Genomic DNA, 19,815 nt, shown 5'->3' on the forward strand with positions numbered 1-19,815 from the left:
CCATGCAGTGCCACCTTTGGCTTAAGTGAGTAAAGACTTCCCGTTAGGAGAGATATATCCCAAGGATCTCTTGGGGGACATGCCAAAGACTACGAGTTAGTGTATGTCAGTATAATCAACCAGATCTAGCGTATGTAACGGCATGATTAAAATCACTTACTTTACTTGCTTGCTCATTGGTAGACATTACATTATGATTTCGGATATACAATACAGCGCAGTCTATCTAGTTTGAGCTCTGCGTGATACATATACAGCTTCCTCTACATTTATTTGCCATGACCACAGCCGTGCTCAAGACCCACCACACATCTAACCATTCCTCACCACATCCACCAGACCCCCCAGCATGCCGCCGAGCCCAAGACTGTACCCGAGCCTGACGACGCCGCGGGCGAAGCGCCAGGCGCCGTCCTGGTCGCGCACGGGGTAGCGAGCGGGGGGCGGGATGGCGGTGCGGATGCCGAGCCAGGCCATGCGGTCCTCGCAGACGCTCTTCAGGTTGCACAGGCCGCGGAGGCCCTCCTCGCCGGCGAAGCGGCCGTAGCCCGAGCCGCCGACGCCGCCGAAGGGCAGCTGCACGGCGTAGAAGACGGCGAAGTCGTTGACGGCCACGCCGCCGGCGCGGATGCCCTTGACCACGGCCCGCAGGACCGGGTCCGCGTCCCGGCCGTACACGCTCGACCCGAGCCCGAACTCGGGCGCGTTGGCGAGCGCGAGCAGGTCCTCGGCGGAGCCCGAGGGCGCGCGCATCACGGTCATGATCGGCCCGAAGCACTCCTCCCGAGCGATGGCCATGTCCGGCGTCACGTCCACAAGCAGAGTCGGCGTGAAGTAGAAGCCCGACGGGTGATTCGGGTGTCGGTATCTCTTGCCACCGGCTAGGAGTCTCGCACCAGAATCGACAGCACTTTGAACCAGTTCCTCGAGGCGTGCAAATGAGTTATCCGAAACCATTGCTCCAACATCCTTGTCCAGCCCCAGTCTCAAAGCCTTGACGCGGGGGGCCAACATGTCAACGAGTTTATCGTACACACCGGGGGCGCAGATGATGCGCTCAATTCCGATACAGTTCTGCCCTGCGGCCTGGAAAGAGCCGCGCATCATGATGTCGGCGATACGCTTCAAGTCGCCCTTGGCAGAATCGCAGATGACGGCAGCGTCCTTTCCACCCAATTCCGCAACAACGGGTGTAAGGCTCTTGGCAGCGCTGGCGGCGACATGGTGGCACACAGGCCGACTGCCAATGAAGGTAACATGGCTGATGCCGGGATGGCTCGTCAGGTGGTTCGCCGTCTGAGGCCAGCAGACGGCGCTCTGGATCAAGGCAGGGTCATGGCCGTGCGCCACGAGAGCGCCGCGGGCTATGCTGGTGTAGTAGGCGGCGCTCCAGCACGTCTGCTCGCTAACCTTGACAATGATACCGTTCCCGGCGAAGATGGCGCTGATGATGGGGCCGATCAGGTTGTGGAAGGGGTAGTTCCAGCTGACGAGGGCCGAGACGACGCCGAGGGGCTCATAGACGACCCTGTTCTTCTTGTAGGTCATCAGCATGTTGGTGGGCCGCCGCTCGGGCCGCAGGGCCTTCTCGCCGTGCTTGAGGGTCCACTGCAGCTTCTCGGTGGTGACGAGGATCTCGCCCAGCTGGGCGTCCAGCATGGTCTTGCCCGAGTCGAGGCTGCTGACGCGGCAGATCTGCTCCTGGTTGTCCAGGACGTGCTGCAGGAGCGTGCGCAGCACGGCGCGGCGCTGGCGGAACGTCGTCTCCCGCCATGCCTGCTGGGCGGCGGCGGCGGACGCGATGGCGCGGTCGAGGCCGGCGGGCGTGGACGGGTTGACCAGCCCCAGCAGCTGGCCCGTCGCCGGCGCGTAGCACTGGATGGCGGTGCTGCCGGGGACCTTGATGGTCGGGTGTTCGAGGATCTGCGGCTCGCCTTCGGGCAGCTTGGGCGCGGGAACCGTGTACCGTCGAGGCGGCTCCTCAGACTGGAACTGCAGGAGGATGTAGAGAGCGAGAACGGCGGCGACGGACCAGATGGCAGGGGTGACGAATTGCCAGAAGTCTTGTAAGCTATCACAAGGTCAGTCTTTCTCTGAACACCTACAGAGCCGAGCTATTCGGTGAAACGTACGGAAAGTCCTGCAAAAGGACCTGGAACTGGCTGAGCCAGCTCTCGAGGTCTTCGAAGGCCATGCTGCGGTATGCGATGGTGGTAGCAGCGGAGGTTACGATTGAGCCGGCCCGCTGGATCTTTCACTCCTGACTGGGCTCTCTCGGATTGATCAGAGCGAACAGCCCGACAACTATATCCGCCACGGAGCTTTACCTGGTCGTGGTAGCACTCAATGGCTCAGCGCATTGCTTCGCCGACGTGAGGTTGTCGTACGTTCCTGTCCCAAAAAGCTGGGCCGGCGGGATGCGCCTTCAGGGTCCTAGGTGAAATTATGTGGGTCGGCCTTGAGCTCCGACATCCCTGCCCGCGTCTCTCAGCAGACCTGACGAATAACCTTGCCCCCTTTTCTGGCCCGACTTCGCAACGCAAAAGGCTTAAAATTGAACAAGACGTTGCCCTGTGCAAGTTTGTACGTCAGTTTATGAGATCCGTTGCTTGAGACAGCTCTGCTTGCACTGGGTCGTAGTATGGTCGGCATCATTGAGAACCAGGTTCGTGATTTCGATTAAGTAATATTGATTCCTTTCTTCTCCCTCCTACTCGTCTATATACAGAGGATAGAGCATGTTTTGCCCTCACTCCAGAGTAACCACCCCGCCCTCAGGCTCTGCTCTTCCTTTCTTTCCCCCCGCGGCATGCTGTTCCAACCGAATCCAGGCCAGAGTTCCCCCATCCTTTTCGCGAAAACGCCAGGAAGATGTCCCATTGCCCGGTTGAGGCAAGGAACGACTCGGAATACATGAATAACACAATGTAACAAGGAAAAGGGAGGGGAAAAAGGGACAAAGATCCGTCTTTGGATCGCATTACTCAATCGTCTCATACAGTGCATCTCCTCGCTGCCTTCCCAATGCTCCTGAACGCCGATTCCAAGGCTGTGCAAAAAAAGGGGGGCGGTGTATGAGTCGTAGGTGTTTATGACGTTTAAAAAAAATCGGGTGTTGCATCAGATGATGCCAGATGGTTGGGCATCCAGATCCAAAAAGGAGGATTCCGACAGTCGGTCTAAGGGAAAATTGGTATCTTACACGAGGCGTATGTAAAGCTGAATGCAAATGAAAATTAGAGGCGGGGGTATAGGTAGAACAGGTCGTATCGATGTTGGAGTTCAACTGGCTCCGTCTGCTGGACTTGTTCGCGGACTTGGTTGCATGGCTTTTAGCTTGGGCTGTGACATGCCTTGCGGTTTGGCTCGCTTTGACATGACAGGTTGGAGAAAGACCACCAAGACGCCGAGACGGTCGACAGGACTCTAGACAACATGGTTGACCGAAGAAGAATATGAATTCTATTCATTCTCGTGGATATGATTGTCCTTGTGGTGGAATGCGAATGGCGACTTGAACGATTTGCCACGCGTCCGTCTCCTGATCCGGCTGACTAGGCCTGCTCCTCCCTCGGTTTCCGCAGGTTCCGCGGGTGGGGGTCCCGACCGCGTCGACTCGTAGCGATTCAACATCGCGGCCGAAGTCAAGTCATTGCTTTGCTCGTAGCTAGGTCGCATCCGGTCCATCGATGCCCGCATACGATCATACGACGGCCGGACGCGGTCCAGGGATGGCCGCACCGTGATCTCCGTCGACGCCTCGTGTCTCGTGTAATTTGTGCCGTCGCTGCCGTTCTGGCTGCGGGCGTTGTGTGTTGTGGTTGAGTGGAGCGTCGGCGGATATATAGGCCGTCGATCCTCATCAACACTCGGGTACTGCTGGTGGCGCTTGACGTTGGACTTGGACGTTGCGGACGATGTTGATGTAGAAGAATCGGTCTTGACCGATTCATCTGCAGTGTCTACCTCATCGAGATGCTTGAATGCGCCCAACGTCACTTGCTCGCGGATGATATCGACGTCGTAAGGGAAATACACCTTCTGAATAGCCTTGATCGCGTAACGGGGGGCTATGCAGATGACGGGGGTGACGACGAAAACGGCCCAGAATGACGCCTGGGAGTAGATCTGGTTGGCGGCACCATAGAAGACGCCTGAGGAGACAATCGATGAGTAGAGGCCAGTCCAGAAGAATATGAACAGATCGCTGAGCACGACCACAAGCAGCATAATCCAATCCCACCGATAGGTGTTGATGAGGATGTACAAGTTGATCGTGAGCACGGCGGGATGTGCGACGTAACAGCCGAGACGGATACGGTCCTCAACGTCGAGTCCATTTCCGGTGACGAAACCCGCATTGATATACGTGAGGTAGGGAATGAAGAAAACCATGACACTTTGGTAAATACCATCCAGCATGTAGAGCCTGAGATATTTGTCAGTTATGTGCGATCACTCGCTGAGGGGTTAGACAAGACTTACCAGAACTTCTTCTGCGTCCACTCCAGACGCTCGATACCGCGACGATACAGCTCCGGTACGGCCAAGGAAACTGCATCCGAAACGTCTTGATCGAGAACGCCCATCAGGATGACAGGGACCGAGGTAAAGAAGAGGTTAAACATTAGAATGTATGTGTACTCCATCAGATAGGTGATATCGAAGTCGCAGAAGCACTGGTACCAGAAGATGGACCACGTCCAGATCATGTTCTTGTAAAAGAAGTTGGAAATGGTCTCGGCCAAACGTCTGTACGACCAGCGTCCATGAACGAGTACCAAGCGTTGCAGGAATCGGAACTGTCCTATGGCGTAATCCGAGGACATGACGGCCTGGCGACCTTCTTCTCCGGCAATACCGACGCCAACGTCGGCCTCTTGGATCATGGCCACGTCGTTGGCACCGTCGCCGATAGAAAGGGTCATGACATCAAGGCCAGTCTTGACCATTGCCACGACGGCAGCTTTCTGGGCCGGGCTGACTCGGCAGCACAGAACTGACTTGCATTGTTTGCAGAGGAGCAGGAACTTTTGCATCAGGCCCTCGTGGAGCACCCATTGGAGCGTAAATCCGTCGATGATGATGGCGTGGGTCGGTGCCGGTGCCTCATGGTTCTTCCTCGCCACCGCCAGATCTTCATCGCTGCCGCTGAGTCCGAAAATGTGCAACTGTTTGTCCAACTCCTTCTCGACGGTTGCCAAAAACTCCTCGTCTGGCGTAGCACCCGACTCATCTTCGTCAACTTTCAAGTGGATCAGCTCCATGTCGTTGTTCAGGAGGTTACAGGAGAATCCGATGTTGATCGCGGTTTCTACCTTGTCACCAGTCAGGACCCAGAGCTTGATACCAGCTTGACCCAGGAGAGCGATAGTGTCCGGAACACCGTCTTGCAGTCGGTCCTCGATGGCAGTACCTCCGAGCAGAGTCAACTCTCGCTCAATCTTGTCGGCCACTTCCTCCAGCTTCTCTTCTCGATCTTGAAGAGCCGTCGCGGCCTTGTCGTGTTCCTTGCGCCACTCGATATACTCTGACTCGGAAAGGATTCGCTCTGCAATACAGAGCGTTCGAAGACCCTCTCGAGCGAACATCTCGAGGTGCTCGGCGGTAGTCTTGCGAAGTTCTTTTTGCTCTCCTCGTTTTAACCGAGAGTAGATGACGCTGTCAGCACCCTTGCAGAGAAGCCTGATGGTACCGTCAGGAAATTTGACGATGGCGCTCATCCTCTTACGGCTCGAGTTGAACTCGATCGTGTTGAGCATAGGGTAATAGACCTCCTTGCCCATGACATTAACTTTGACGCCATCGTTTGTAGTACCGAGCGCAGTGAAGCCCATATCACGGGCCGTGGCGACGAGGGCGGCTTCATCGGGTGATTGTGCCTTAAAGATCATCTTCGGGGGGTCGCCTGGCACGAACTCGGAGATAACAGTGTGGCAGAGGGCGAGAGCAAGCATGAAATGCTCGTTAGCTTTAGCCTGCTCCTCTCCAAACTGGCCTTCGTTTGCCAGATCTTCAACGAAGTCAGGTGCAATGAACGTCAGATCATCCTCATGCAAGAACGGGTTGTCATGCATGCGGCGGAGACCTTCAATGGCGCGGATCTTTCCTTCGGCGATCTCTTTCCTGGCCTTTGCTCCCTCAGCAACCACATCGATGCCCATACGTTTTTGCATACCAGCCTGTGCTTCAGTGTATGCTTCTCCGTATGGCTGTCCGTTGATGGTGGCCTTCTTGAACTCCATGACGTTCTGCGTCAAGGTACCCGTCTTGTCAGAAAAGATGTATTCAATCTGGCCAACATCATCCGAGATGTTCCACGACTTGGGAACGCAAGGGTGGTCGATTCGCTCGTAGTACATCTCTACATCGCTATAGATGAAAATGGCTTGCAGCGTCCGCACAATTTCCAGCGAAATATAGAGGGAGATAGGGACCAAGTTCTGGAAGACAATGACGGCGGCCCAGAAGGTGATGAAACCAGTCAACCCGGCCGTACCGCCGATCGAGCCAAAGTCGAAATAGTATTGAGAGGCATCAGTCTTGCCCCATGCAATTCCGTTGACAATAGCCGAGACAAGACACATGACCAACAGGATACCAAAGTTGCAGATGACGTTGAAGTTCAGTTCCCTGGCAATGCGCGGGCGCTTGCTGGGGGTCACTCCGGCGTTCATCATAATCTTGGTGTCGTGTCCGGTGAAAACCACGATGCCCAGGACCCAGTCAGTGTTGCGCAGGTTGCATCCACGGAGGAGCACGTTGTCAATCGAGATGGGTTCGGACATCTCCCTGTTGGCACCGCCGACGTTTTGGGTCCAGTTAATGGCACCGTTGTACTTGTAGAGATTCGGCTGAGGTGCCTCGCTCTCGATCGAGAACTGGGCCCTCTCGCAGTCTCTGGCGTGCTTCAGAGTTCGGCCACATCGCAGGGCCTGGCGCACCTTCAGGTTGGTTTCACCGTCCAAGTTCTTGGTTTCGACGTAGCATGCTCCGTCATTGTCAGAAGTCGATAGAACAATGATATCGGCGGGCAGCTCGTCATCGTTGTAAAGACGGACAAAGTCCCCGACCTGAACGTTCTTCCAAGCGTCCTTGTGGAAACGGCCTCCGCCATTCGTCGGCGCGTTGTGGTTGATCAGATCTCCCTTAACGCGTTCGAGAGTCTCAGCTTGGTCCGCGCTGTAGGACAGGCGAGTATCCGGTCGCTGTCCAGCACCTCCGGGGACCTGCAGGGACTCCTGGTGGGGAAGGGGAGATGCCAGAGGGGTCATCAGAATCTCTTCCTGGGCGGATACGAAAGATGCCCGATCTGACCGTGGAGAGATGATCGACTCTCGCTGCGTCGCGTGCGTCTCGATGGAAGGGCGCGGGTCGGCGATGCTCTCCATGACGCTCTTATTCGGGTTCTTCTTCCACAGGCTCTCAATAGCGTGCCAGATGGCACCGAAAAACTTGGAACTGCCCTTCTTGATCCTGCGCCAGGTGGAAACGTTGTCTTCTTCGACGTTGACATTATTCCAACCCACCAGGCGATGCACAGGTGCGTTATTCAGCTCGATATCAAGGATTGTTCTCCTGTAATCTTCTATGGCGTCCTTTATGGAGGTGACTGTGATGATAAAGATCAGGGGCACCGCGTTCAACCCCGGGTTCGAACCGCCAAAAATGGGGAAAATCTATACTCGAGTGTTATAAAATGCCTATGAAAAAAAGTGGAATCTGAGCGGGAAAGGGTAGGGAGAGTCGCATGTCGATGCACGACACAAATCGATATGTGAATGCGTGTGCCTGCCAAAGACGGCTTCGAGAGTTTACTCACCACTAGGATAACCAGGAACAAGAAGAAAATGTTGGCAACATTGTGGAATTGGAACCACAAGTTCTTGGGTACGAAGGACAGAGGCGTATATTTGGCCGTTCGGATCTTGTTGCGCGTATACTGTTGTCGCGGATGGCCTTCTTCGTCCTTGAACTCGTCGGGCAAGGGCAGGTTGAAGAACAAGGTCCGGCCCTCGCTGTCGGAGCTCGACGCGGTGCTGTTGGTGTCATCTTGAGCGCCGTCCTGGTTCTGGTTGAAGGAATCGTTGTCGCCGCCCTCGCCCTCGCCATCGCCCTCCTGACGCAGTGAAGTGGACCCGCCCGACTGCCTCTTCTTCTCGGTCGAGTCCGTCCTCTTGTGTATCCTGTCTATTATGGAGACCCTCTTGCGGCCGCTGCTCTTCATGGTCAGCTTGCGCGTGGCCCATCTCGACCGCTTCGGCGGCTTGTCCGTGGCATGGCCGTTGGTGCCGTCGCCCTTGGCCATTCTGCTAGATCCGAGTTACGGGGCAGGGCCCGTTCAACCCGCTGGTTCCGCCAGAGTGGCCCGGATGGCCGCGCGCGATTGCTCGTCGTCCAGCGCTGGCGGTGCGTCCTCCTGTGTCCGATGGCCAATGCTCTCGCTCCCTCGCGGCGGGTGGTGGTGGAAGTGCGAGGCGGGTCGTTGTCGCCGGGCTGCACTGGCGTGCAAAAAGATGGCCGGCCGGGAGGTGACGCGATGTTCTGGATCCCGTCGCTCTGGCTATATGTCTGGCTGCCGTCGGTCCGCGGGGGTTGTCGTCGATGAGACTGGCACTCGGACAGCGTGGGTGGCTACTTTTTCTGCCGTGACGGCGTGGTTGATGACAGCGAGACCGAAAAGGAAAAGGGTCGGCGGGCTGCTTATTGGAAAGTTCGAGGGTTGCTGGATCGCTAATATCGGATGGGCCGGGGATAACGCAGCAAGCGGGACCTAGCGTACCATAGTACTGTATGCACCATTTAGTGAGATGGGAGACGCTGGGCTTGGCCTTGTTGGTCTCGGTGGCCTTCCAAGGTTCTCTTCTTTCTCCCCCCTTGGGGCCCTTGGGCCACCCTCTCCCTACCGAGTTACCCACCTTAGCCTCTCCCCTCCCCCCTACCTGCCTACCACAGTAGTTACCTAGCCTAGGTACCCCCCCCTACAGCACAGTACGTAGCAGGTTGCGTTACGAGACTACGAGACCACAGGTCGCAGCCGCAGGTCTCTCTTTGCTTTGCCCTTTCTTGGCTTTGGCTTCCCATCCACAATCCACATGCTCTCCACGCGCTCCAAGTTGGCGGTGGCCAAGTCTTGTGTGTGTAACTATGTGTGGGTGTGTGTGCGCCTCGGGCTTCGGTTTCTCGTGCACAATCTCTGGTATAAGCCTACATATGTTACCTAACACTGTGCTGGAAACGCTGTCCTGGCCTTCGCGTTTGCAACTCGACCCGTGGCGCCCGTGGACCCGACCGCCCGTCTCCTGCGCGCGCCTCACCCATCTATCCAACTTTATTCCCGTGCGCGGATGCAGCCCCTACGGACCATCCCTCTCCTCCTGACTTGTATCCGACTCTTTGTCACGCTCACTGAATCATTCACTCATGCCTCAGTTCCGCGGCCGGCCGAGCTGGCTTTGTCAGCCTGGTAAACGATCAAAGGCCAGCCCGCCGTTACCGAATGCATTACTGTACTTCGTGGGCCACCCAAGGCACAAGCGTTGTTATTACTGCGGCGCGGCGCGGGTTTCATTGTAAGGATCCTTCCTTCGCCAACCTAGGTACTATGTATTGGCCAGCAGCAGATTGGTAAGCCAACAATGCAGTCCGCAGCCCAACTCCGAAGCCACCTTGGTATGACTGGACCAGAGCTGCGCCTGGGCGCAATCTAACGACAGAAAGGGCTCCGTGTAACAGCCCGCCCACCTGCATTGCTGCTTGGCCTGATCTGGCGGCGGGATGGTAACCTGCCGCTTGGCAAGCACAGAATCCCTCCACCCACTCACTGCACATGCAGTGCCGCACTGTAGTAGTAGTAGTAGTAGTAGTAGTAGTGATCGAAGTCATGTTCCGGGAGGACAGCCTCGATCAAGTCAATTTCGCTCAGGCAACATGTCGACGCCACATTGGAGATGAGATTTCTTGCTCCAAGACACCTGGAATGCCACGAGGGAGCTCCTTGTTCCAGTGATCCACCCCTCCGTCACCACGAGGAGCTACCGAGTAAGGCGTGCGGCAACGGAGGGATGGCGGCCATTGCTTGCCTTTCAGCTTTTTTCTTTGCGGCTAGGGCCGTTACGAGGGCAAATCTCATTCAATCAATGCAGGCCATACAGGCAATGCACGCATTTCGACGAATCCCATGTGCCGGGCTCACAGGCTCATTCGATTGTAGCTGATTACATAGGTAGTACCACCGGAGTAGGGACAGGGCTGACGTTGGATTCAATGGAGTGTCTAGCATTGACCATTCAGGTTAATATACTGCACACATCGTCAGCTGGTGACTTCATCGGCCTGGCTTCTCGCCATTCGCTATTCGCCCTTGTCGTCACGTCCCAGATTGGCCAACCAGCTTGCCAGGAAGCCAGGTCAGGTTACCAGGTAACGAACCAGTCGGTCGGGGTGCCGTCGCTACCGCGATCGTCCGTAGGGCCCCGTCTGCAGACCAGGAAGGTCGGTAGGGGTTGCTCGAGTGGTGCCCGCCGCCTTCCATGTCAGCTTCGGACTCAGGCTTGCGGATCAACTCTATTGTGTCGGCAGTCTCTCTTTACTACGACTTTGACTATGCACCAAGGATTGGGAAACATAAGCCACAGCCTCGTGCACTGCCAACTGTCCTCAGCGCGGCCGGCGGATTTCTATAATTGAGTGCTTACTGAAGATGAGGAAAGAATAGGACTGCGCTTGTCAATCACTTGCCCGTCTTGCAAGGCCCGAGGGGCTGTGGTGATAAGATCTGTTGGAGCCACCTGCAAGTAACACAATCCTCCACCCTGAATCAGCAGCTCGCACGGTGCTCGTCCAGTCGGGGCAAGCTCGTTTCCAGTCGGCCAAGGTGTCAAACCAGTCGGCGTCTTCACAATTTTAGTCGACCGCCTCGAGATATGGAGTCCATGTGGAGGCGCTATGCTGCCCATCTCTCGGGTTCCTATTAAGACCGAGCTGCAGGTTTTGAGTTTAACAGCGCAACGTTGTGACGAGAAGCTCTTCTCGCTCCCCTGAGAGCTGCTGAGTCAAATGAGAAGCCAGATAGACAGGTACACAGGAATCCGCCAGCATATTCCTACAGGATTATCTAGAGTTTCTATATGCATGCCAGCTTGTTTCCACCGCATGACTGACCGTTTTTGGGTTACCAGCTCACGGTTGGACGTGATATCGAGACGTTTTGGATGGCAGTTGGTCCCTTTTTTACGAGTCGCACCTGAAGCAGCTTGGAGCCAGGCGATGGCTTGAGATTAGGCCATGGCTAAGACGCCGATGCCACCAACGTCTAGCGGCCGCTATTCTGGGTCACTAACCTGCTTACGGAGACAGTATTGCAGAGCGGTATCACAAGCTGCACGGATGAAGCGCAAAGAGCGCATCGTGAAAATCTTATGGATAACGCGTTCGCGTGGACATGGCCTTATATGCAGTGATGCTATAATTTTTTATCCCCAAATCCGGAAGCGGCATCTCCCTCTGCTGATCTGGGAAACAGGGGCTCACGGCAGCCAGGAAGCGCACCCAGGCGATCCGTGCTGCGAACCATGCCAGAGTCTCATCCGGGCGAGCCAGATTGGGTTGTTTCATGCATGAATCCGTTCGTCAAAGCTGTGCCCAGCCCATGGAACTGGCAACTGGAACTCTTGGCCAGACCTTCACCGTCTGATTTCCACCCGCGCAGACCAGTCCGATGGGAACCTGGCTCCGGTGTATTGCTATTCATGGAAAGAGGGTTCCATCGAGGGCATTGAGTGCCGCGAGTGCGATATTACGTATACGACGAGACTAGAAGCTGGAGACCCGCGGCGTGCGTGCAGCATGTTGATAGACCCTGTCACGGCTGCTCGATGTGTAAATTGCTGCCCCTTGACTGACGTGTCTGGGCGACGAATATACATCCACCGACTAATCCGCACACACTCATTGATCGGCGCGCGATCTGGAGGGTTGCGATGGGGAACCCCTGATGGGATGAAATGTTCCCCAAAGAGCGAAGAAACGCATTCTGCCATGGCATCCAATTGGACTAAGACATCAAAACTCTCTCCAAAAGGGGGGGACGGAGTGCACACTGCAGCTTCTGAGGTGCATAAAACGGACGGAGACGAGTTCTCTGCAGCCCCTTGACAGAGTACGGAGTATTCATCGATGGATCAGGGCATCCGGGGGATAATGATGAATGGGGGCCCGGAGGGGCTTAGATGGGGGTCTGACCCCGCCAAGCATCACCAAGATGGAGAGCCCCATTGAGATCTTGGAGACGAAAAGTTGGAGGAATGCCAACTTCTAATGCGACTTGGCTGCCAGCCGGGAAAGACCCGCCGTTCAATAGATGCCAGCTGCGCAACTACCAGACTGCACTTTAACTGACTACATGCTGCCTATGAGATGTCATGTGATTTTCGTGACACGAAAAGTCGCGGGTAGACAGTCGCATCGCGTTTGTTCCACATCCTTTGCCAGGACTGGCATACTGTGCTGGTAGCCGTCTTCCACAGAGATGGTGGCACGAGGATCCGGTCACAGCTGCAAAGATGTCTAAAAATGGAGACATCAGAGGGTTCTTCGCCAAGGGAGCGCCGTCCAGGGCTCCTCCCCCGAAGGCATCGTCTGCTAGCAGCGTATTGCCTGCCTCCCCGCCGGCGGCCGAGCGGGCCCATCAGCCAACACCTACACCTTCGTCACAGCTGTCGATAGATCTCCCGTCGTCGCCTTTCACACCACAGAAGCAGCCCGTCAAGACACCTCTGACAAGGGATGACGAGATCAGGGGCTCAGACGACGAAGACGATGACTCGGATAGTTCTCTCGAGTCGCTCGGGGAGCTCCTGGGACGTAGATCTGGCCCGGCCACATACCAGAGGCCTACGGCGTTGACGACTACTCCCAAGGCCAAGAGGATTGCACCCAACAGCTTTCACCGGTCTCCTCTGACGCTGCAGCAGCAGCCTACTCACAAGTTCGACCTCAAGTCTCTCATCAAGCATGCGAGACAGGACGATGCTACCGAGCAGAGTGCTCGACGAGCTGACGAGCTCAGGGTGAAGGCGGACCAAGAGGAGCTCGAAGCTGGGCGTGATATGGCCGACAAAGCCAGGGACGTTTTTGGCGGCGAGGATGGGGAGAAGGGCGACAAGCTGGCCAGGGCTATTGACCGCACAGTAGGCGACGAGTCTAGACCGCGCTGCTATTTCTTCGCTCTGGAGGATGAAGCAGCCGCCGCAGGCGCTGGTCCCAGGCGGCCGTTCCCCAAAAAGGCAGCCAAGGTCAAACCGTGGACCTTGTTGCAGGATAGCAAGACCCGAGACCAGATGTTCATACGCGGGATGGTCAGCGCTGTGGCTGCAAAAGGGAAGGAGCTGCCAGACGAAATCTACCGGTGGATCCTCGACGAGATATGTATCGAGGAGAACCTTCAGCTGCGGAACCAGTATATCAGGTCGGCCGCGCTGTGTTGTGATGACACACGGCGTCTGGTTGACGAGAGGCAGCTCTATAAGATGCTGGAGAAGATAGGGGGCCAGAAGCATGAAACCTCGAAGCAGAAGTTCGAGCTATCGCCTGGGCTGCAGGACCCCTATTCGAGGAGAGACTGGTCTCCTCTTCGTCATTTCTTGCAACTACTGGCGGAGATGGCGCCCAATCTGACATCAAAAAATGCAACGAGCGCAGTGCAACTGCTTTTACGCTTAAGCCTCGACCCTGTGGTCGACAGGGCGCCGGGCGTTCGTGCCGAATACGCCAAAGCCATGGTCGCTCTAGAGTCGGCTCTACCTGCTCCAGAGGACCAGTGGGATACATGTGTAAGCCATTTCCACGTTTCTCATAAACAGCACACGCTAACACCATGCAGTGCAAGAAGATATGCAATTATCTCCATCAAGGTGTAGACCAAGTGACGCAACGCCACATTGCCACCGTGATGCTGCCGACCTCTACGCCTCGACTGGCTGACTTGCAGCGTAGGCTGGCGACAGTAGCCCTCTTCGACGACCCGGGCCTGGGCGCCATACATCCCGACGAGTCCGTCACCATGCAGGACCTCTTCGCCCGCCTCGGGGCCAAGAATTTCCGCGTAAGACACTCGACCGACTTTGACGAGCTCAACGCGCTCCTCTCGCTGTTCGACATGGTGCTGGACCGCGGCTCGCAGTTCGGCCGGGCCTACCTGTCGACGACGCCTCTGCCGGCCCCCACGCCTCAGCCCAGGCTCGCACCGGCGCTGCCAACCCCGGCCTCGTCCACGTCAACCACGACGGCGGCGAGCACGGCCACGACGCCGTCGCCGCGGTCGGAGGCCGAGGCGGCGGCCCTGTTCGACGCCGACGTCGACCGGCTGCGCGCCCACCTCAAGGCGCTGCACGACAAGATCGCCGACAACAGCCTCGTGTCCAGCAAGGTGGCCAAGGCGTCGCTCGACGGCATGATGAAGCGGCTGGCGTTCACGGTGCGCAGCCGGCCGCCGCCCAAGAGCAGCATCTTCGACGAGGCCATCTACGGGAGGGAGAAGGAGGACGCGCATCTGCCGCGGCAGCGGGATTTCATGAAGAAGTGGAGCGCGGCGTCGAAGGGTGGCGGCGTAAAGAAGGATGAAGCTGACGATAACGAGGGCGCCGCCTGAGGATATGTCCTGCCGTGGAGCACACAGGCGATGGGGCAATAATGTCCATAAGTCGGCCTTCAGGTCCATTTAGCAATGGAACTCGCGGCATTGGAAGCAGTTACGATGGGATGATGTACTTGATTTGATGATACCAACCCCTTTCTTCTGCCCGTCATGGAAACGCAAACCCCTCTGTATGATACAGCTTCTTCTATCTAAACTAGCGTGCCCAGGAAAAGTCAGGAGCCCCAGAACCCAACAAATGCTAAACATGAAAACAACCAAATCCAATGTGTCGACTGCGCGGTATCGCGTAGCGTCGAGTCTGCAGCGCTGGCCCGAGGCCAGGTCTCTGAACCGTAGACAGGGCCAAAACGCAACACACGACCGTCTGTCTGTGTATGTCCACCGGTCCCTTAGTCGTGGAACTTGCGGTTGGGGTTCTCTCCGAAGAGGGCCTTCCGCACGGCGGGCAGGGCGGACGACTGTAGCAGGTTGAGGCGCTCCTCGAATGTGTTGTTGATGTCGATCTTGCCCTGGCCTCCGACAATGAAGATACCTCCTGCGCTGTATATAGGCATTAGCACGCCCGTGTTGGCTCTCTGATGGCCAGTCCTCTGGTGCGAAATAAACTCACCTTCCCTCGGGCAGGGCGTTGTCCTCGTCGATGACGACCTTGGTGTCCTTGCCCGTCTTCTCCTTGTACTCCTTCTCGGCGGCCTGGGCGGCCTTGCGCAGGACGCCGTAGTCCTTGGCGCGGGCGCGGGCCTGGACCTCGGGCTCGGCGAGGGCGTAGAGGCCCTCGAGCAGCAGGTTCTTGAGGACGGCCTGGTGCTTCTTGTCGTCGCCGGCGCCGCCGGGCAGCTTCTTGCCGGCGGCCTCGAAGATGTCGTCGAGCAGCTCCTGGCGGGCGCCCAGGACCTTGAGGCGGGTCTTGTTGGCGACGGTGGAGCGCGTGATCTGCTGCGTCATGGAGGCCTGCTTGAACTTCTTGGCGTAGGCGGCGTCGATGGCGTCCGTCTCCTCGCGCACCAGCTTGGACTTCTCGATGCTGAACTCCTCGTTGGCCTTGAGCTCGATCTCGCGCGCCTTCTCCAGCGCCTCCTGCTTGATGAAGGCCGTCATCTTCTTCAGCTCCTGGTCGACCTGTGAACCACCGCCGGGCGGGCGGGTCTCGGTTAGCTTCTCGGCTGCTGCTGGGGGCAGGCGGCTGCGTGTGCAGGCCGTATGCGTATGGCGTGGTCACTCACCTGAGCGTCCGACATGGCGTGGACTTGCGACATGTTGGCGGTGTTGTGATGACGATGGGGAGACACGGGGAGGGATAGAGAGAGGTCGAGCTATTAATCGGGGAGGGAGGAGTGTCGGCGAGCGGGAGGGCGTCTAAGCAGGCAGAGCAGCAGTCGTAGAGCTGGAAAAGGGACAGAGGATGACAGTAGAAGAAGAGGAGGCCAGTATGAAGCTCTCGCGCAGCTCCGGGTTCGATGTGACGAAAGGGTATCTAGGACGTCGGTCGGGTGTATGGTTGTATGGTTGTATGGCTGTATGGTTGTATGGGGTGCTTAGGTCGTCGGCTTGGTGGGTCCCCCTCCGTACGTACTTGGACAGCTCCCGTCCAGCCCAGCATACACGACTGACAACACTGACGACGTTCTGCAGCACTACCTGGGCACCTGAGCAGCCTGGCAGCCCAGTGGCCCCCGACTTTGGGCCCCCGACTTTGAGCCACATCCACAACAACCACCGACCCCCCAGCTGCGCCACGATTTTCCCCTCAAGGTGCATGTGTGCCACTAATGGCTTCAGGCAACTTACCTACAGCACTGTTTCTGTACCTTGAGGTGTAGGTCATAGCGGACGTTCCCTGAGGAACCCACCGCGGAAATCCCAAGGTACCGCTGGAGCGACTGGTCCGCTCTGCCCCCGTCCCACAACGCTGACTGGACAGCGCCCCAGCAGAGCAGCGGGCCGAGGAATGCTACAGGTCCACGGGCATCTCATGCTGCTGGTCCAGGACGACATGAGGGTAGACTAGGAGTAGCCAGTGGTCCCTGCAGCGACCGGCAGTGACTTGTGATGCGTGCTTCAATGCGCGGCCGTGACAGGTTGTTTCAATTTGATGCCCCGGGCCTTGTGGACGGAAATGCGCATCAAGTCCACCTTGCCACTCTTTATTAGCCATGCTCCTCGACGGTGATAAGAGACGATGAATCGCTGGAACGAGTGCTTCATATCTCGGTCCTCTGGCAGCTTTGTTGGGAGGAAACAGACCTACCTAGGTAGCCTCCAGTCATTCTGCAGCGTTTAGTTGACTTTTAGGTACTTGTCCGGCCCCCGTCCACGCCCAGTTCCCCCATCGAGCGCCCACCCAACCCGCCATCGCCTCTTTCGGCCAGACGTCCCAGGACCCCCCGGTCGGCTACAGCGTCATTGAGCGCACACCCCAATCATCCGCCGCCCATCACTTGATGCCTCGACGACACTCTGCACCGCATCTCCTGACTAGTTACGAGACCTGTACATGCGACCGACGACCACGACGACCACGACCGACGACAGAGACGCCTTATACCATCCCGCAGACATCCTCAGCTATATCCCTCGCACCAAACCCGAGGCGCCAAGTACATAGGGAGCTGCTGTAGCACACCGCTCGAGATACACCCGGCGCGAACGACGCCCGTCCAGACCCGGACCTCCAGAGCTACCGAGGACGAGACAGCCACGATATCTCCAAGGCCGTAGACAACCGCATCTGACGAGCGGCCTCGATGCGCAGCCCGTCTTGCACTTCATCGGCGACTCCCTTCGCTGGATGAGCTCCGCCCCATAAGATCCAGTCGCAATGGGATCGCTGGGCGGTCTCTCTCCGGGCGGCAGCATTGCGGTATGCCTCAACCAAACCCTCGCGGCCACAGAGCACCTTCTAACAGACCCCGTCGTGAACAGATCGGTGTCCTCGTCGGCCTGGTATCTACGAGCGTCCAGTCCCTCGGGCTCACCCTGCAGCGCAAATCGCACATCCTCGAGGACGAGAAGGGCCCGCACGATGTCCGCCGCCCACCCCACCGCAGGCGCCGCTGGCAGCTGGGCATGGGCATGTTCGTCATAGCCAACATACTCGGCAGCACCGTGCAGATATCGACCCTGCCCCTGCCCGTCCTGTCGACCCTGCAGGCGGCCGGCCTGGTCTTCAACTCGCTCTGCGCCACCCTGATCCTCAGCGAGCCCTTCACGCGATGGAGCCTCTGGGGCACGCTGCTCGTCAGCGGCGGCGCCGTGCTGATAGGCATCTTTGGCGCCATCCCCTCGCCCGCCCACAGCCTGCGCGAGCTGTTGGACCTCATGGGCCGCTGGCAGTTCATTCTCTGGATGGTCCTGCAGGCCGTGCTTGTCATTGGAGTCGCCATCGTCACGGAACTGGTCAGCCGTTTCAGCAACCTGACGCAGAACGCCCGGTTCCGCTTCATCCGGGGGTTGGCGTACGGATTCATAAGCGGCGTCCTGTCTGCCCACTCCCTGCTGTTCGCCAAGTCGGCCGTGGAGCTGGTCCTGAGGACCATCGCCGACAAGGACAACCAGTTCGTCCACTGGCAGTCGTGGATGATAGTGCTGGGCCTGGTCACTCTGGCTCTCAGCCAGCTGTACTACCTCCACAGGGGTTTAAAGCTTGTATCAACTTCAGTCCTGTATCCCCTTGTTTTCTGCATTTACAACATCATTGCGATCTTGGATGGACTCATATATTTCAACCAAACCAATTTAATATCCGCCTTACACGGCGGTCTCATTGCGCTTGGTACCGTCATCCTGCTCTCGGGCGTTTTGGCCTTGTCGTGGCGCCTGAGTGATGAGCAGCACCCGCCGGCCGTCGGGCAGTCAAGCCTCACGCCGGGACTCGGATTGGTGGAGGACACGGAAGGCGAGGAAGAATCGCTCATCGATTCCGACACCATCTCAGACGACGAGGCCGCCGTGCCACCAACATACAACACTTTTGCTCCCGAATCCCCGGAAACAACGCCCTTGGCTCCTGGCCGAAAGCCTTCGAAACGCTGGCACGAGCGGGCCGAGATATGGGACGAGCTTGAGGACCAGGAGATGCCGAGTCCGACGATGAATCCCCGCCGGTCTCTTACCCTCCCGGCCGGTGCAAGTGAGACGACCGCACTACTGAGCGGGTCTCGGAGGCATCCCTCCAACACCTCGGTCGGCTCCGTCTCCACCGCAGGCCCATCATCCGCGAACGAGACATCCCAGAGGAGATCGTTCCGGCGGAGAAGGAAGTCTACTGGGTTCCCCGGGTTCCAGGCCAGAAAGCAGCCGGGCCGCCGCAGAAGCACTAGCGGTGAAGATGCCACGGGCGGCATCTGGAAGATGAGGTGGTTCAAAGGCCGGGAACGCGGCGATAGTACCAGCGCCATCGAGGGCTCCACACCCAGGGGGACTCGGAATTGGAGCTGGGGCCGCCTCCCAAGGTTCAGGGATGAAGAGGAGGGTGGTGCGCGGCCGGGAGAGAGCGACCGGCAAACGACGGGCAGAGATACGGACCCCGAGTCCCGGGGCGGAGCGCCGGCGGGTGAACCAAGACGAGGCGACGATGCCGTATAGAAGAAGGAATAGTGGAATAAAGAGGGATACCCCGTCTACTATACTGCACTACACGTCCGCAGCTGTCAAGGGATGGCGCCCCAGGCCTATTACTGCCACCACCACCACCACTACCTATGCAGAGCACGGCGTCTGTAATTCGCTTTGTCCCCCTTTCGAGTCTCGAATCTTTCTTTCTGGTTTTGTTTTATTGGTCATTACCATCACCATTTTGTTAGCGATATTGATACCGCATTAGATATACCATCGTGGGCAGGTCCGGCTGGATAGCAAAAACCCTGTCGGGCTCGTCAGGAGTTCATGGAATACATTGGAGGGCTTTTGTGCCACCATATCTTTTGTTCTTTTCTGCGAAACTACATAAGTGATATGTTGCAGAGTTGATGGGTGCTCTGGTCCGGGTGTAATACAGCCTGGGCTGGTGGCTAGACTGGGCTGATGGCTATACTAGCACTTGTGGAGAACCGAATGAGTAGACTGTCCGTCGCGGGCCTTCTTGGTCGCATTCATCGTGTCTCGCGTTATTGAGGAATGGACATGGTCTTTTTGTGCAGACAAATCATACTGTTACG

At 57.4% G+C, this 19,815-nt stretch overlaps 5 protein-coding genes across 5 annotated transcripts; 2 read left to right on the forward strand and 3 right to left on the reverse strand.

The window, feature by feature from the left end:
* Nucleotides 1-312: 312 nt before the first annotated feature.
* Nucleotides 313-2,194, reverse strand: JN550_001525 (uncharacterized protein; the record flags this gene model as incomplete). The annotated part of the gene is made up of 2 exons (XM_049312719.1): nucleotides 313-2,071; nucleotides 2,133-2,194. 2 exons carry the CDS (start codon nucleotides 2,192-2,194, stop codon nucleotides 313-315), a joined length of 1,821 nt encoding a protein of 606 aa, XP_049176376.1.
* Nucleotides 2,195-3,462: 1,268 nt separating this feature from the next.
* On the reverse strand, nucleotides 3,463-8,308 carry JN550_001526 (uncharacterized protein; the record flags this gene model as incomplete). Its single annotated transcript, XM_049312720.1, has 3 exons — nucleotides 3,463-4,429; nucleotides 4,486-7,679; nucleotides 7,823-8,308. 3 exons carry the CDS (start codon nucleotides 8,306-8,308, stop codon nucleotides 3,463-3,465), a joined length of 4,647 nt encoding a protein of 1,548 aa, XP_049176377.1.
* A 4,255-nt stretch (nucleotides 8,309-12,563) lies between these two features.
* On the forward strand, nucleotides 12,564-14,650 carry JN550_001527 (uncharacterized protein; the record flags this gene model as incomplete). The annotated part of the gene is made up of 2 exons (XM_049312721.1): nucleotides 12,564-13,832; nucleotides 13,883-14,650. The coding sequence occupies 2 exons, from the start codon at nucleotides 12,564-12,566 to the stop codon at nucleotides 14,648-14,650; spliced, it is 2,037 nt and encodes a 678-aa protein (XP_049176378.1).
* Nucleotides 14,651-15,048: 398 nt separating this feature from the next.
* JN550_001528 (uncharacterized protein) lies at nucleotides 15,049-15,915 on the reverse strand (the record flags this gene model as incomplete). Its single annotated transcript, XM_049312722.1, has 3 exons — nucleotides 15,049-15,199; nucleotides 15,270-15,778; nucleotides 15,883-15,915. 3 exons carry the CDS (start codon nucleotides 15,913-15,915, stop codon nucleotides 15,049-15,051), a joined length of 693 nt encoding a protein of 230 aa, XP_049176379.1.
* Nucleotides 15,916-17,477: 1,562 nt separating this feature from the next.
* JN550_001529 (uncharacterized protein) lies at nucleotides 17,478-19,243 on the forward strand (the record flags this gene model as incomplete). The annotated part of the gene is made up of 2 exons (XM_049312723.1): nucleotides 17,478-17,519; nucleotides 17,582-19,243. The coding sequence occupies 2 exons, from the start codon at nucleotides 17,478-17,480 to the stop codon at nucleotides 19,241-19,243; spliced, it is 1,704 nt and encodes a 567-aa protein (XP_049176380.1).
* Between the last annotated feature and the right edge of the window lie 572 nt (nucleotides 19,244-19,815).

Source organism: Neoarthrinium moseri (genome assembly GCF_022829205.1).
Source record: "Neoarthrinium moseri strain CBS 164.80 chromosome Unknown scaffold3_Wmoseri_CBS_16480, whole genome shotgun sequence".
In the NCBI taxonomy this organism is placed as follows: Eukaryota; Fungi; Ascomycota; class Sordariomycetes; order Amphisphaeriales; family Apiosporaceae; genus Neoarthrinium; species Neoarthrinium moseri.